Source organism: Carcharhinus amblyrhynchos, chromosome 20 (genome assembly GCF_965287045.1).
Source record: "Carcharhinus amblyrhynchos chromosome 20, sCarAmb.v2.hapA, whole genome shotgun sequence".
NCBI lineage: Eukaryota > Metazoa > Chordata > Chondrichthyes > Carcharhiniformes > Carcharhinidae > Carcharhinus > Carcharhinus amblyrhynchos.
Window position 1 is genome coordinate 26,524,278 of NC_137343.1, and position 17,849 is coordinate 26,542,126.

A 17,849-nucleotide genomic window follows, 5' to 3' on the forward strand; every position below is an offset into this window, starting at 1 on the left:
AGACACTCAACCTCACTGTTAATCACCCAGCCAATCTTTGTGTCATCGGCAAACTTACTGATCCAATGCCGCCGCCACCCCCACCCCACCCCCAAACAGTCATCTATGTCATTTACATAATGATGAAAAATATGGGCTCAGCATGGACTCCTATGATATGCCACTGGTCATAGGTTTCCAGTCACTAAAGAATCACAGAAAATCACTAAAGAATCCACATCTTCACTCCAGACACTAAAGCAGCCATCTGTCACCACTCTCTGTCTCCTACTGCTAAGCCAATGATGAATCCACGTTATTAGATCACCCTGTATCCAATTCAATGGCAAATTCTTCAAATGTGGAGATTGGAAACCCTCATGAGAAAAACAAGAGTTTCAGTAAAACCAGTTGGTTGATAGTGTGACAGCAGTATGGGGGTTGTTGAGAAATCCATAGAATCTGCTTTGGTCACATCTGTTGTTTACATTATAGTGTGGTGTGTCTGACCACAATTTTCCTGTTAATTCATATGTACTGCATACTTACCCTGGATATTAGATATCAGATGAATATGGTAAATTGTTTTATCTTTCTAAATTTTCTAAGTATCTGTATCTAAGTACCTTCATCACATGGACTATAATGGTTCAAGAAGGCAGCTTCCCGCTGCTTTCTCTAGAGCAATTAAGGTCGAGCAATAAATGCTGGCCTAACCAGCAACACACACATCCCGTGAAAGAATTTTAAAAATTAAGACACCATTCCTCCGTCCCAGCCCCATTCTCACTGGTCTTCCTCCACCATGGCTCCACCTGGAGGAATCACAGCAATCTTCATGCCTCAAAATGGAAGTCATAGTAGGAAAATGTTTGGGAAGCACTTGCGTACAGCCTCAACTTAAACCACTCTAAAACGTCACTTTCAAAATCCCAAACTGTCTTGTCTTTAACTCAACCACACTCTCAGCTCCACCTCTGATGCCCCTGTTCCCAATAAAACTATTACTCTGTCCCATCCTGGCCACTACCCTTGACATGGCCCTTGTCTCTGCTTCCTTAACTCTAAGGAATAAAGACTTGAAATTAGATGGCAAACAACTGGTTTATCCATCCATTGCCAAATCTGGCTGGACCATACAAAGCGCCATCAGGTCCTGCTCAGGTCTGCTAGGACTGATCACTATTCTAGATTATCCTGGAATGCAAAGATAATACCCAGTTTCTTTTTTCCACTGCACTCTTCTTATACCCCTCCCCTCTGTCTCCTCCAACAACTGTTGTTCATGAGAGCCACCTTCAGCTCACTCAACCCTAATCCCACTAAGCTGCAGACCACCCAACTTCCCCACCTGTTCCCATGTTAGCCAATGCTGTTCAGAGTTCTCTCACTTTAGATGTTGCTTTTCTCTTCTCTGTATATTTCTCATTATCTCATCTTTTGGTCCCTTTTTCTTGCTTATACTTTCCCCCTAGCAACATCAAACAAAAACACAGCATTAGTTTTCATTTGTACACTGACAACACCCAGCTATACCTTACCACTGCTTCTGTCAGCTCTTCCATTGTTGATAAATCATTAGACAGCTTATCTGACATCCAATACTATAAAGCAGAAACTTGGAGAACCAAAACCATTATTTCTGGTCCCCCACACCAAACTCAGTTTGCTTGTTTTTAACTTCATCCTTTTCCCTGGCAATATTCTGAGGCCAAACCAGTCTGTTCACAATATTGGTGACATATTCGACACTGGGCTGAACTTCCATCCACATACTCAAGAAATCACAAAACCACCTATTTTAATCTCTGTAACATCACCTGACTTTGCCCACCTCAGCTCATCTATTACTGAAATCCTCATTCATGCCTTTTTTTTACCTCTAGACTTGATTATTCCAATGCATTTCTAGCTCGTCTCCCACATTCTACTTTGCATTAACTTTATATTGTCCAACACTCTACTGCCCATGTCATAAAACACAAAATTCTATCATCCCTGTGTTCAATGACTTACATAGACAAAATGTTGATTTTAACATTCTCGTCTGTGGTTTCAAATCTCTCCAAAGCCTCACCCCTCCCTAACTCTGTAACTTCCTCCAACCCCACAACACTCAAATATCCAAGCTCATCTAATTCTGAACTTTTGAATATCCCTGATTTTAAATTGCTCCACTATTAGACGCTATGCCTTCAATTGCCTGGGCCCCAAGTTCTGGAATTCTCTCATTTCACCTCTCTACCTCACCTTCCTTATTTAAGACATTCCTTAAAATCTCCCTAATTGACCAAGCTTTTGTTCATCTGACCTATTACCTCCTTCTGTGGTTCAGTGTCATACTTCGTGTTACAATGCTGTGTGAAGCACAAAGGGATGTTTTGTTATGTTAAATGCGCTGTTCAAATTGAAGCTGGGGTTGCCTGAAACACATTCAGAATGCCATTATTAAGCATAATAGGATAAACAAAATTGTAACCAACTGCCATCTTGGTAACAGGAGCATAACTCAAAAAGACTATTCAAAATTAATTCTGATTTTATGTATCAATTAACAAAGTTGAGCAGTTGAATCACTGTGCATTGCGTGTTAATTGCACTGTGGGTCTTCAAAAGATCTATGGATCTCATTCAAATATTGTGAAAAGAATGCAGCATGTGTGATGTGTTTGTCGTAAGTCAACGCCACCTGTTTTTTGGCAAGCCACAAATGATAATCATAGTTTGGTAACCAGAGCCGGGACATTACATACTTAGTAGGTTACAGGCATTCCCCCACCCCTTCCGACTCAGACTACACAATAAGTGTGCAACTCCACCTTGTCCCATTTGAAAAGAAAATAGTAATTATACATTAAGCTGGAGTGACCATTTGCTTTTAGAAATATCATCTACTGAAAAATTACTTTTTCCACTTTGAATTATACCAATGTTATATTCACTGTGCAATAGGCACAAACATTGGGCCCAACTAGTGTAATGGAGACTTAAAGAAATTCATATGGGCTATAAATATACTACACATGCAATTCTCCATGGCTAACAGCATTGTTTCATCTTTGCTAAAAACACCACAAGCCAATAATGTCGAAGCAATATAAAACTGCTCACACAAGTACATGCCACTCAGGGGTAGCAGTTGCTTATAATGTAAGAATCGACAGGAGGTAATGAATCCAAATTCAGAAGGAGAAAGCAGCATTTGCCATATTATGGGTCAAATAAAAGAATGTAGCATTTATGGATTTTCATAAGGTATTCATTAACGTATTCAACAAAAGGCTCACTCTAAAGGTTCAAGTGTATGCTACAAAACCCAGATGAAAAGTTGATTCACTGACAGAAAACTTAGGCGTAATTGATTTTGTTCAGATTGGAGATGGTATATCCTTGGGTAAGTGGTGGGTCCATTTTTGTTCAAAATCCTTGCAAATGATTTGTACATTGCCTAAGGAGCATAGCACTGATATGCGTTGATTACTTTAAAGACTGGCAAACAGTAAATGATTATAAAGGAGTTCAGAAGGAAATAGGCAAATTACTGCAATGGGCAGACAGCTGGCATGTGTAACTTAATACAGAGAATCAAAGAATTTTATAAGCATAGAGATAGGCCATTCAGACTATCATACTTCTGCCAGCTCTTTTGAAGAATTGACAATTAGTCTTAAGCTCCTGCTTTTATCCCCTTTAAAATATTTACCCAATTTCATTTATAAAGTTACAATCACTTCCACTATTCTTTCAGGCAGTGCATTCCAAATCATAATTAATTTTAAAAATTCTAATTTTTGACTAATTGACCTCAAGTTTGTACCACTCAAAACATTTTACATAAGAAATTGAAGCTAGTGTTGGCCATATGACCCCTTAAGCCTACTCTGCCATTTAATGAGATCATGACTGTCCTTGACCTCAACTCCACTTTCCCATCCTACCTCCATACCCTCAGAATCCAAAAATCTATCAATCTCAGCCTTGTATATACTCAATAACTAAGCATCCACATCCCTATGGAGTAGTGAATTTCCAAGATTCACAACCCTCGAGTCAAGAAATTCCTCCTCATCTAGTTTGAACGCCTTATCCTGAGACTATGTATTCCAGTTCAGCCAAGGGAAATAACCTCTCAGCATTTACCCTAACACAACCTCTAAGAACCTTATATGCTTCAATGGGATCATCCCTCATTCTTCTGAACTCCAGAGAGCATAGGACCATTTCGAATCAATCTTTCCTCCTCGGACAGAATGTCATCCCAGGAAACAATCTAGTAATATTCTGTTGTACCCCTGATAGAGAAGTGTATCCTTCTTTAGGTATGAAGGCTAAAGCTGTACATTGTAGTCAAGGTGTGGCCTCACCAATGTCCTCTACAATTTCATCTACTCGGGATGAACGAGTACACTATCAAGGGCAGAAGTCTGAGTAGTGTTGAAGAGCAGAAGGATCTTGGGGTCCAGGTCCACAGGACTCTTAAATCGGCCTCGCAGGTGGAGGAGGTGGTCAAGAAGGCGTATGGTGTACTGGCCTTCATTAATCGAGGGATTAAGTTTAGGAGTCGGGAGGTAATGCTGCAACTTTATAAGACCCTTGTCAGGCCTCATTTAGAGTATTGTGTGCAGTTCTGGTCGCCTCACTATAGGAAAGATGTAGAAGCTATTGAGAGGGTACAGAGGAGATTTACAAGGATGTTGCCTGGACTGGGAGGCATGCCTTATGAAGTTAGGTTGAGGGAGCTGGGACTCTTTTCCCTGGAGAGACGAAGGTTGAGAGGCGGCCTGATAGAAGTTTACAAAATGTTGAGAGGAATAGATAGGGTGGATTCTCAGAGGCTATTTCCCCGGGTTGAAATGGTTACTACGAGAGGACACAGATTTAAGGTGCAGGGAGGGAAGTTCAGAAGTGATGTTAGGGGTAAGTTTTTCACTTAGAGGGTGGTGAGTGAATGGAATCGGCTGCCGTCAGTGGTGGTGGAGGCGAACTCGCTGGGGTCTTTTAAAAGACTTCTGGATGAGTATATGGGGTTTAATGAGATTGAGGGTTATAGATAGGTCTGTAGGTTGGTAGGTGTTGATGTGATCGGCGCAACTCGTGGGCCGAAGGGCCTGTTTGTGCTGTAGTGTTCTATGTTCTATGTTCACTAAGAATTCCTTACTTGTGTACTCCATATTTATTCTACCAAAGGTCTTCATGATTTTGAACACCTCTATAAAATCTCCTCTTGACCTCCTCTATTCTAAGAATAACAATCCCAGTTTTTCCATTATCTCCATGGTGTTCCTTACCTCTGGCACTATTTTGATAAATGTCCTTTGCATCCTCTCTAAGGTTTTGGCATTATTCCTAAATTATGATGCCCAGAATTGAGCACAGTAGTCCATCACTTATAAAGCCAAGAATCCTGTAAGTTTTTTAAGCAGCTGTATGAAATTGCCCTCCCACCTTCAAAAATTATTGCATGCAATCTTCCAAATCTTCTATTCCTACATCCTCCTTAAAATGGTACCATTTGAAATTATATTGACTCTCCTCGTTCTTCTAAAATGCAGCTTTTCACACTTTCTTGCATTAGATTTCATCTGTCATATGTTTGCCCGTTTCACCAATCTAAGGCTCCTGAAGACTTTTAAAACCTAATTTTCCAATTCCATGTAACTTGCAAACTTTGGCATTATGCCCTACATACCCAAGTCCAGGTCATTAATATATATTAAAAAGGGTACAGGTTGATACCAACCATTGGAGAACACCACAGTTCTCTCCAGGGCAGGAAAACAACTGTTACCACCACTCTATGTTGTGTATGCGATGACGCACTTTAGGAGAAAATTAAGAAGTGGAGATGCTGGCAGTGGACTAGGGTGGGCACAATAAGAAGTCTCATAACACCTGGTTAAAGTCCAACAGGTTTATTTGGAATCAAGCTTTTGGAGCGCTGCTCCTTCATCAGTTGAATGATGCTGTGAAAGCTTGATTCCAAATAAACCTGTTGGACTTTAACCTGATGTTGTGAGACTTCTTATAGCGAAAATTAGGGAATGCATTTACATTCAATAGTCATATACCAAATGTCATAAAAACAATATTTAGGAATGTAAATACATAGTACCTTGATAATGTGAATGCACATTTATAAAGTCTTAAAAGCCAACCGCATTTTACTTTTTTATAAATGGGAAGTACAAGATAAAAGAGGCTATGAAAATGTAAACAAAGCAGTATTTAGGCCATAGTGAAAATATTGTATGCAATTTTAGGCATTCAATGAGAGAAGGGATAGATATTAAAGCCACAGCAAACAAGTCAAAGTGGTCAGCAAGGATGAGGGAGAGAGATGAGGAAAAATTTCTCAAAGTTGTTGGAACATGGAATATTTTGAGATGAGATAAGTAGGCTGAAACAATCATTTTTTGGTGTGTAAAAAGAGAAATAGGCTTATGGGAAAAAAAATCTGGGTACAGAACAATGATGCTATTGCAGATCTCCAATCCGATTGAAAAATTTTAATTAATAAATTAAGGTTGTTGTGTTATGAAACAGCTTGGAGTGCTGAGTGGGCAGGAAGTGGAAAGGCTGGATCAAATCAAGTCAGGTTGATAAAATTGCATTTTTGTCATCCGATTCTGTCATCAGAAAATATTCCATGTTCCAACAACTTTGAGAAATTTTTCCTCATCTCTCTCCCTCATCCTTGCTGACCACTTTGACTTGTTTGCTGTGGCTTTAATATCCCTTGATTCGCTCCAAATAATGTAAAGAAATGGCTAAGTGTACGTGACAGAATAAAGGAGCTCAGCCTCAACAATGCGAGGGCTGTGCTGATGATACATGTTCAAGAATCCCCTTCCTAAACTGAAATTACAGAATCTATCCAACTATATGAACTATTCCTCAGATAAGTACTAAGTCCAGATCTTAAAACAGGAAAATTTAATCCGACCAATTGCTATCCTCCTAGTCCCAAACTTCCGCAAGTGGTCAAATGGCACATACTCACCAATAACCTGCTCACCAATGTTGAGTTTAGGTTCCTTCACGGCCACTTGGCTCCACTCAATACAGTCTTGATCCAAAGTAGACAGAAGCTGAATTCCAATGGTGAGGTAAGAGTGACTATCTTTGACATCAAGGCAGCATTTGACCAAATGGGATATCAAGCAGCCATAGTATTAGTGAATTCAATAGGAATCAAAATGCAAAGACTGGAGTCATGCCTGGTTCAAAGGAAATTGATTATCGTTGTTGGAGGCCAATAATCTAAGCCTGAGAACATGACTGCAGAATCCCAAATCCCAACAGAACCATCTCCAGCTGCTCCATTATAAAATCAGAAGTGGGGTTGTTCACAAATGATTGCACAGTGTTCAGTTTCATTTGCAATTCTTCATATGTTAAAGTCATCCAAGAATCGAGTAAAAACTGGACAATGTCCAGGTTTGGGCTGATAAGCAGCATGTTACACAAGTGCAAGACATTGACTACTTCCAACAAGAGACAGCCTAACCATAATCATTGACTTACAATGGGATAAGCATGCCCAAGTTTCCCATCAGCAAGATATTCTGTGGTAGTCATTAGCCAGAAATTCAACCATACTACAGCACATAAAGGCTGGATATACTGTCAGGCTAAATTCCCAACTCCCCTTAGCCTCCCCACCAACAACAAAGCAAAAATCAAAAGTGTGATGCAATAGTGTCCACTTGCTTGGTAGGGTAAACCTATAAGAACACTCAAGAAAATGTGACATCATCCAAGACAAAGTGGGTTGTTTAATCAGCACTTCATTTACTAGGATAAACATCCACCTCCTTGAGCACTTATGCACCATGGCTACAATATTTCCCATCTTCAAGGTGCACTGTAGCCCCTTTGAAATATCAAATCTCCACTATCTAGAAAGAAAAGGGCAGCGGGTGCATAGAAACACTATCACCTCCAAATTCCCTTCCATGTTACACACAATCCTGATTTGGAATTGTATTATCATTTTTTCCACAATCACTGGGTAAAATCTTGGAACTCCTACTTAACAGCATTGTGGGAGTACCTTCACTTGATGGACTAACAGCTCAACAGGAAGATCTACTGTTATCCCTTTAAAGGCAGGTAGGAGTGAGCAACAAATGTTGATCTTGACTGCCATGGCCGCAACCTAGGAATGAAAAATTAAAAGAACCTCCCCTTCTAGTCTAAAATGATCTTGAATTGTTTTAGACATCAGACTCAGTTCAAGGAGGGCATAGGTTACACAGAGTAAGCTAGGCAATTTTGCCAGGTCTATGTATTCTAAACATGTTAATTTTGCTAAATTAGTGGATCCTGATTAGTTTCAAACTATCAGAACCATACAAACACCAATAATAATGGTGTGAACAGTCTTCTGCCCAGCCTAAAGTGTTACCCATTCTCTTAGCAATGGTACATGAGCAGCCACACCTAGCAAGTGTCACTCTCATCAATAACCAGAAGAGGTGTCCAGCTTGACTGGCTCCAATTTTCCATTTTTTACCATTGCTTTTTCTTTCCTGCCATTCAAACCACTTTTACACATATTAGAATTTCAAAATGTAGAATAGACACAAATGAATATTTTACAAATCTGCAGCATCACACAACACAGCCAAAGATTGGGTCACTGCCATTCAAAGGAAACAAATACTGTAAATGAAATATACTATAGGACCTATTATAATATTGACTTGAAATTGGTTTGATTCACCCACGTCAGGAAACAAGAAATCTATCAAATTAAAACACACAAAGTTATCATTAAACATTCAGCAACAGATTATAAAAAGAAAAATTACTGCCAACGCTTGTCATTAACATTAAATAGACCCAAGACACTGCAAATATTTATAGTCACTTGTTTCAATTATCTTACCTCATCACCTTTCAAAACTTCTGTACCGTCAAAATCCCGAGCCTGGTTTGTTTTCTGTGCCAATTCTTTCTCCATGTTCGACAACTCCTCTTTCCCCTCCTGCAACTCTTCAGCTTTAGCTTCTTTCTTTCGGGAGATGATTGATGCCTGGATGAAAATTAGATGTTACTTTGGAAGTTGTTGACTATTGTAGATGTTTAATTTTGTCATTTGCTTCAGTATGGGGAACAACTTTTACCAATTTTCTGTTCTTAGTTCAATTATTCATTTTGGACATAATTTTTAGCTCATTCATAACAATCCTTTGAAATTGGACCTGGCCAGTCTGATACCTAGAGAATGGATATAATGCTTATCTGTTAACCTGATCTGCCCCCTAAAGGCCATTGCTCAACAATTTCCTGAATGTAACTGGACCCAACAGGCAAATCCAGGTAATTGTAAACATGGGGTAATCACAGGTCAGTTGTAACTGTTGGCATATTTCAGGCTCATATCAAAAGCTGGGTTTCTCCATTTTTGAGATGGCCTGGATCTGAAACAGTGCGATGCTTCGAAGTGTGATGTTTGAAGTATGACATATATAGCTAAAAATAAATGCACTCAAATGCATATTACTACATTTTTTAGAAATTGAATCAACCTGGAGCCCATCTGCCATTATAATGTTTACGTTATCTTTACCTGTTGCCGGAAAAGGAAAAGTTTGTCATCAGTTGGATCATTTCTCATCATTCTCTTCTCAATTAGTTGGTTAATCTGTGTATTGATCTCCTGGATCTAAAAATTGAAAGCAGTGATATCAAAATAATGAACTGTTTTTAAGAATGCTGGGTTTTATATAATGCATTTTTATTCAATAAAAGTACTTAAAATGTTCAATTTATTTTAATTACAAAGAGACATAACAAATGTTACATACTATGCAATTCCAGTATCATTTAAAGCTTCTATACATGATACTGTTCGCAAAAATTCATTTACATAGAATAATCACATTTTAAAATACATATTTTGCAACTACGACACTACGAAGTACTAAATGCTAAGCAAAGATCTGTATTTCCTTCTAATTTCTTTCAGTTTTACTGTTTTTCAAAATGCTTAGCATGGTAACAATATTGACTATTGGAATAAATGGGCATTTCTTGCTTGGTCACATTAACCATCCTGCATTGTGAATCATTTGAAGTGATAAGTTCACATTTAAAAACTTCTGATCCAAGTTAGAAGTTAATCACAAACTGAAATGCCCAATACCGATGCACTAATATTGGAAACTGGTCAGGACAGTGTAAAAGCAGAAACTGGCAAATAGTTTAGCAACTTCCTACATTGTGAATAGGAGGAATTCAAGGTTCTTCTGTAAGGCATTAAATATCAGAGATTGGATTAACAATAGAAGGGCATAAACTGGTCAGTAAACCAGCAGCAAATTAAAATTAACCATCGGGGATGGGTTTCAGGAATCTCAGATTCCTTTGAACATCTAGCTTAAACTGATTCTAAAGCAAAATACTGCAGATGTTGGAGATCTGAAATAAAAATCAGAAAATGTTGGGGATACTCAGTATATCAGGTTTTATCTGTGGAGAGGGAGAGAAAAGTGGACATTTCAGATTAAAGACCATTCATTAGAAATGGAAAAGTTACAGGTCGATTAATGTTTTAAGCAAGTACAACAGCAGGGAAAGCAGGGTGAAGTGATACTTTGTTTCCCCCTCCACAGATGTGTTTGAGTTGTTGCGCCTTCTATTTTTGTTTTCTCAGGTAAATTGATTGGCAGTAGACAAACAGAATGACCAATATATGTCGAACACAGATGAAAAAGGGAAGATGACAACCACAGCTTGTATGGTTGAGTGCAGGACATGTTGTTATGGTGCTTCATTCTACAAAAGGGTAAACAACCACAGAGAAATCTGATTTTTTCTGCCCAGTTTCTTTGTTCTCAGGCTCTAATAGCAGAATCATTTTTGCAAGAAAACGAGAGTGAAAATGAGGAACCATGTCGAGAGAGTGTGTTGGATCAAGCTGAGTTAGAAAGCTGCACATTGATGGGACTTTAGTGAACTGGCCACTAGAATTTACTTAAAAGTGGAGAGGGTAAAACAATTAGTTCTCTATTAATTATCACTTAAACGTAATAATTCTTCACTTGTTGACAAAAAAATCATTACAGCTCCACTGGTGTCAATCTCAACCCATTCATCCTTTCCTCCACATATTCTTGTACCAAAATTATGAAGTAATATTGTGCTATGTACATGCATCTTCAAGTTCAAAGGTGTGACAATAGGAAAAGCAACAGTACAAAAGAAACATGTTTATTCCAAAATGCTAATCACAAAAAATAAGCAGGCTATTTATGGTTGTTGAACATAAAGCAAATACAGAGATCTGAAGCTTAATAATAGGATTGTTTAAAAGCTGGAGTATTTTTCTTCATATGGCAACAAGATCTTATGATATACAAGAATAATTATAGAACTATATGAATGGGAGCACAGAGTGACGATGACGAGGCTCGATTGTGATGAGCAACAAATGCTGGGAATCCTCTGCCAGTGGGGAGCAGGTGCTACTGTTTAACCTTTTTTTCCAGCCTCCAGTAGTTGGTGAAAGTTCAAAGACATTAATCAGATGAGTAGGTGTGTGATGGGTTGGTGAGTTTTAAGATGCTATCCCTCTAAACAAAGGCTGGAGTTCAAACCAGCAGTGGGAGATGCACGTATTACATTAAATATATAACTAGTTAAACTATTTTATATAACTACAGAGAACAGCTGAGTGATAGTTGTAATTTTGAGACATAATTAGTCAAATAAAACACACTAAAGAAGACATGTAGCAGCTATAGCATGTGTACACCAGTGCAGTCCACAGCAACCACATCTGCAGAAAGTGTCTGCAGCTTGAGGAACCTTGGCTTAGAGTTGCTGCATCAGGGAGGAGAAAAAAATTACCATGACACTTTGTTCCAACTGACAGTCGCACCCCTTAGGCTAGGTACTTCCAATCTGATCGGTGGTTACAGACAGAAGAGTATGACTCCAAGTGAGGCAAGTATGGAGATCCAGAAGGTAGCAATGGAAGATCCTAAACCTCTTCAATGGCTTAACAGGCTCAAGGTTCTTGCAGCTTGTATGGTTGAAAGCAGGGACTGCAGGTGGATGAGCAAACTCAACATGGCACCATAGTGCAGGCAGTCATTCAAGTGGAGGAGTAAAAAGGAATGTACTGTTAGTAAAGGATAGAATAGTTAGGGGGATAAATACCGTACTTTACAGCAGAGAAAGTCAGTCCCGAAAGCTGTGTTGCCTGCCAGGTGCCAAGATTAAGAACATCACCTCCAGGCTAGGAGTGGGAGGGAAAGGTTTCATTTGTCATGGTGCACATGGTTACCAATGACATAGATAGGATTAAGAAAGAGGTTCTATTGTGGTAGTACGAGCAACTATGGGCAAGGTAAAAGCAAGACCACAAGGGTAACAATCTTAGAATTACCACACGAGCCATGAGCAAATTGGCATAAGGTAAATCCGATCAGAAAACTGAATGTCTGGCTCAAAGATTGATGTGGGAGAAATGGGCTTTAACTCATGGGGCACTGGCACCAGTACTAAGAGGTAAATCTATTGATTGAATATATTTCCCTGAACTGTGTTGCAACCAGTGTTCTGGTCAGTTGTATAACTAAGGCTGTAGAGAGTGCTTAAAACTAAATAGTAGAGGGAGAGGGTGCTCATTAGGGAAGATGTGAAAAGTTAAAGAGAAAGGATCAGGCAATAGTGCAGGGTAGCAACACGGAAATGGTAACCAATGCATGACAGGAAGGGTAAGACCATGCAAACGTAAGGGTGTACTAGCAAACAGAGTAGGGAAAAATAGATTTGAACTAAAAGATTGGGAGGAGATTCAGGTGATGAAAGATTGAGAACTCCACCCTTAAAAATTTGAGGCAATAGAAAAGTACATCACTGTGGATAAAGGCTAGCTGAGTGGGACAGGAGGGACAGAGAGTTTAATGGCATTAATGTTTCAGAGAGTAAAGTCCATGTAGAAGTAGTAGTAAAGAAATAAAATTGAAATTACTTCAGCGGAGCACGCAGAGTATCCACAATAAGACAGTTGAACTAGTGGCACATATAGAGATGAATGGCTCAGATCTAATCACCAATACAGAGACGGTAGGAAATAAATATTCAGGGTTCGAAACATTTTGAAAAGACAGTCAGAATTGAAAAGGGAAGGGCTAACCCTGATAATAAGGTGACATCAGAATATCAGCGAGAAAGAATCTTGGTTCAGAAAATCAGGAAGTAGAATCAGTATGAGTAGAGACTAGGAATAGTAATTTTAAAAAAAACACTAGTGGAAATGGTTAATAGATCTCCTAACAGTGATTATACTGCTGGATACAGCATTAAAAAATAAATTATGGAAATTTATAATAAAGTCAATGTAATAACGTGGGACACTTTAATCTTTATACAAGTTGAACTAGTCAAATAGCTAAAGGTGGTTTGAAAGATAAGTTTGTAGGGTGCTTTTGTGACAGTATCCTAGAGAAATATCCCAAGTTAGATCCACAACATAGTTATTATGAATCTGACATTGAGCAATGAGTTAAGGTTAACTATTAACATCATAGTAAAAAATCCACTGGGAAATAGTTATAGTAACACAACTGAGTTCTACATCAAGTTTGAAAACAACATTCTTCAATCACAAACAGGAATCTTAAACTAAATAAAGCCAATTTGTTTGGGACAACTGGCTAACATTGATCACATAAATGGACTTAAAGATTTGGACTTTAAAGTCCAAAGATGTGTGGGTTAGGTTGATTGGCCATGTTAAAATTGCCCCTTAGTGTCCTGAGATGCATAGATTAGAGGGATTAGTGGGTAAAAATATGTAGGGATATGGGGGTAGGGCCTGGGTGGGATTGTGATCTGTGCAGACTCAATGGGCTGAATGGCCTCTTTCTATACTGTAGGGTTTCTGTGATTCTATGATTTCTATGGTATGGCAGTAAATAAACAGCGGGAAAAATCTAAAGAAACTTCAGCAAAAATTAATTCCATTGAGTAACAAAAACTCAACAAGGAAGATTCATCCAGGGCTTAATAAGGACAATAAAATAGCATTCAATTAAAATAGATTTATAAACAACAACATGAAGTCCAAGGATTGAGAATATTTTAGAAAGCAGCGAAGGGCCACCAAAATGTCAGCCTGACATCAGTCATCAGAAAAGTGCAAGAATCCATTATCAAGGAAATCTTAATAACACACTTAAAAAAGCCCAGCTTGCTTATAGCAAGTCAAAATTACTTTACAGAAGGAAAATCCTATTTGAAAAATTTATGAGAGGTTTTGAGGATGTGACTGTGACTGGTAGGTAGATAAGAGGGACTCAGTAGATGTAATATTGTTGAGATTTCCATTCAATCAGGTGCAACACAAAAGACTAACACACAAGATACTGAAATCAGCCCTGTTTTTATAGGCTAGAATGAAACTGGATAGTGTGTTTAACCACTCAGGGAAACTACAGAAGGTTGCTTACATTTCTTTCACTTCCATTTCTCCTTCCTTGAAAAACAATACCACTACAATTAATTTTAAAAACCGTAGTAACTTCACAATTATCAACAAGAGCAATGATATGACTTACGGTTTTCTCCCAAATGGTTGGTGGCACAAATGTCATTTTCATTATGTGCTATTTTCAACTTACAGACTAAGAATGATTATTTCCTGAATCTGTAATGAATACATGCATCTGAGGCAAATGGGCCACTAAGGTTGTCACCTCATCTAGGAAAGGGCTGAGAAAAAGATGTTCATACGCACATACATGCTGCATATACTGTCATCAACACTTGAAGAAATGTAATATCATCTTAACACTTCACCTTGGCTTCAAGCTCACTGAGATCGGAGTGTCCCATAGCTGGTTCTGCTACCACTTTTTGTAAGTAATGAACAGTTTTCTTCTTACTTTCCAATTCTTTGGGAAGCTTGTCTGAAACCATATACGTGTTGAATTTTATTTCTTCGTCCAGCCTCTTCATCAAACCTGAAATGAATATTTTGTTCAGCTATTGAGAGTTAAACATTTTAATCTCAAAAATATGCACATCATAGCATAGTTACGGATTGTTGTTTGGAATCATTTTACTTTTGGTTTCTAAAAGCCCAGAAGTGTATTACTCATAGTTACAACTTCAGAGCCCTCACTAGATACAAGTTTCAGCAGCAACACAGATTTGTTTAGGTTCATCAGCTATCAAAGTGCAAACATTTCAATAATCCTCAGTCAGGCTGCTGGGTAGATCTCTTCAACTTGTTAAAGAAATAGAACAATTTTCAATCGCAACATGAATCAATTGTGCCTTCTGCTGGCTGAGCACAGGACTCTATTTACATAAAAAGCAACTCCCTTTTCTGCTTAGCTATTAGAAAATAAACAATATTTAACCACAAAATGAGATGGGACTGAGTATTGACTAAAAGTGATTACACATTATAAAATTCTGCAGGGCTTTAGCTGACAAATTCTAGTGTTCTTCTCCATTCATAATGATTCCAACAATGAAGCAGCCCATGTCAGCCTACAACTGGACTTGGACAACTTCCATGTTTTATCTGACAAGTGGCAGGTAACATCCAAACCACATACATGCTACACCATGAGAATCTCCAACAAGAAAAAAACACAACCATTGTTTCTCAACCTTACACAGCACTGACCCTCACGGAGTCACTCCCATCAACATTTTAGAACTGACCAGAAGTGTAATTGGACCAACTTAGTCACAATGTGGCTACAGGAACATGGCAGATACTAAGTGTTCTGTAATGAAGATCCTTCAAAGTTATTTAATTGTTCACCTTCATTACACAGCATGGATTGCAATGATTCATGAAGATAGTTCACCACTACTTTCTAAAGGGTAAAAAGGAATGGTAAATAATGCTGGACTTTCCGTTGATATTCACATTTCACAAATTAAAAACAAAGTTCATCATCAATAAGAATGAAGTCAGGGGTGTTGTGGAGTACTCATCTGCCTGGATGAGTGCAGATGTAGCAACACAAGATGCTTAACAGAGTTCAACCAGCCTCCCATCCAATGACTCTATCTACATTTCCCGCTGCCTCGGCAAAGCAGCCAGCATAATTAAAGACACCGTGCACCCCAGATATTCTCTCTTCCGTCAGAAAAAGATACAAAAATCTGAGGTCACGTACCAGCCGACTCTAGAACAGCTTCTTCCCTGCTGCTGTCAGACTTTTGAATGGACTTACCTTGCATTAAGTTGATCTTTCTCTACACTCTAGCTATGACTGTAACACCACATTCTGCACTCTCTCATTTCCTTCTCAATGAATGGTATGTTTTGTCTGTATAGTGTGCAAGAAACAATATTTTTCACTGTATGTTAATACATGTGACAATAATAAACTAAATCAAATCAAGATAAAGCAGTTTGCTTAACTGGGAATATTACCATATTCATCCTTGCCACCACAGGTGCAATGCTATTGCAATACGCACTAACTACAGGATGAACTACAGCAAATCACCAAGTTTAATTTGCCAGTCCCCTCTGGCCATAAATTCTACCACCAAGACTCTAAACACATCAGAACAAAAAAAAAAATCCACTTTCTTCAGGATAATTAGGGATGGACAACATATGCAAATTGCCAGCATCACCCACACCCTGAGAACAAATCACTGAGTATTCAATACAGAAATAAAAGAACATGTCCTTCTTAGTTTGCACAAAATCTGCCCTGAAGTCTGAACAAAGTCAATTATTAAATATTGTTAGGAAGTCATGCTGGCTTTTTACACCAAATCTGAGAAGGGGTGGACAGACAGAGCCATGGGGCCTTGGAAAGTGGGATTAGATTAAATGAATGCTTTTGTATTGTGGACTAATTGGTCTGCTTAAATGCTGCAACGTTCTGATGTCTGAGGCTGTGCACAGCCCTTCAAGTGGCTGTTTCTCATGTGAGAATCCAGATAATGTCAAATTTGTGAGGTACTGCGATCCTATTCCCTGTAGCAAACTCCAAAGGCGCTTTCAATTTGTGTGCATTGGCTGCAAAGTATATATAATCAGGCAAAATAAAGAACATTTATAATTTTGGTTCAATCTATTTAATTGCACAGGCTGATTAATGGTAAAGAGCATTATTTAAAACATACTTTACATAAAAGTCACAGATGACCATAGGCCGAGGATTATCACTAGCTGAGTGAGGATCACCACACCTCAGGCAACGGGTAAGGTTGAGAAGGTGGACCTTCATGAATAACCGCAACCAGTACGGAAATTGAACCCATGCTATTGGAATCACTATATCACTGACCAACTGTCCAGCCAACTGAGCTAAACCGATCTGCATACTTTAGAAAGGGTGTGTTCTGTTAACTCCATTATCTGGAGACTGGTAATCTGGACTTTAATTGTTCTTCAAAGAACTTCTATCTTATGCTGCTCTTGAATTACCGAACATTTATTAAACAAGCACTCTATGATCTACATGGTTCAATCAGAAGAAATCTATGGAATAATTTTGACACTGCTTCTTAAATCTGGACTTTCACATAGCACTTACTTTCAGGCTTTGCATCAGCTGAAGCCTGTCGAAGGTCCTTCAACTGTTGCTGTGCTCTTTGTAGCCTTTGTTCTTCATGGAATAACTGCAGAAAAAAACACAACGTAGAAGTCTAACATAATATTGTTAAAAATTCATTTTTAGTAAATGGATTGAAAACAGATAAGATTTATTTCCACAGCTTGCATATTTCATAGGCACTATCGTAGAAATTAACATTAAAACAAGTTATAATACGCAGAGCTTACAATTAATGACTTACATAAACATGTGTACAATTGGTTGGCATATTTCTGACCACTTATGAATGTGCTTTAAGTTACTTTCCTGCTGTCT

At 38.4% G+C, this 17,849-nt stretch overlaps 1 protein-coding gene across 1 annotated transcript in view; it reads right to left on the minus strand.

Moving 5' to 3' along the window:
* ift81 (intraflagellar transport 81 homolog) overlaps positions 1–17,849 on the minus strand; it is an 84,430-nt gene that overhangs the window by 43,174 nt on the left and 23,407 nt on the right. Inside the window, exons 8-11 of the mRNA XM_080208296.1 lie at positions 17,514–17,598; positions 14,794–14,957; positions 9,554–9,649; positions 8,870–9,016 (exon numbers count right to left, since the gene is read on the minus strand). Coding sequence (XP_080064422.1) covers positions 8,870–9,016; positions 9,554–9,649; positions 14,794–14,957; positions 17,514–17,598 — 492 coding nt within the window. The remainder of the gene's footprint in view (positions 1–8,869; positions 9,017–9,553; positions 9,650–14,793; positions 14,958–17,513; positions 17,599–17,849) is intronic.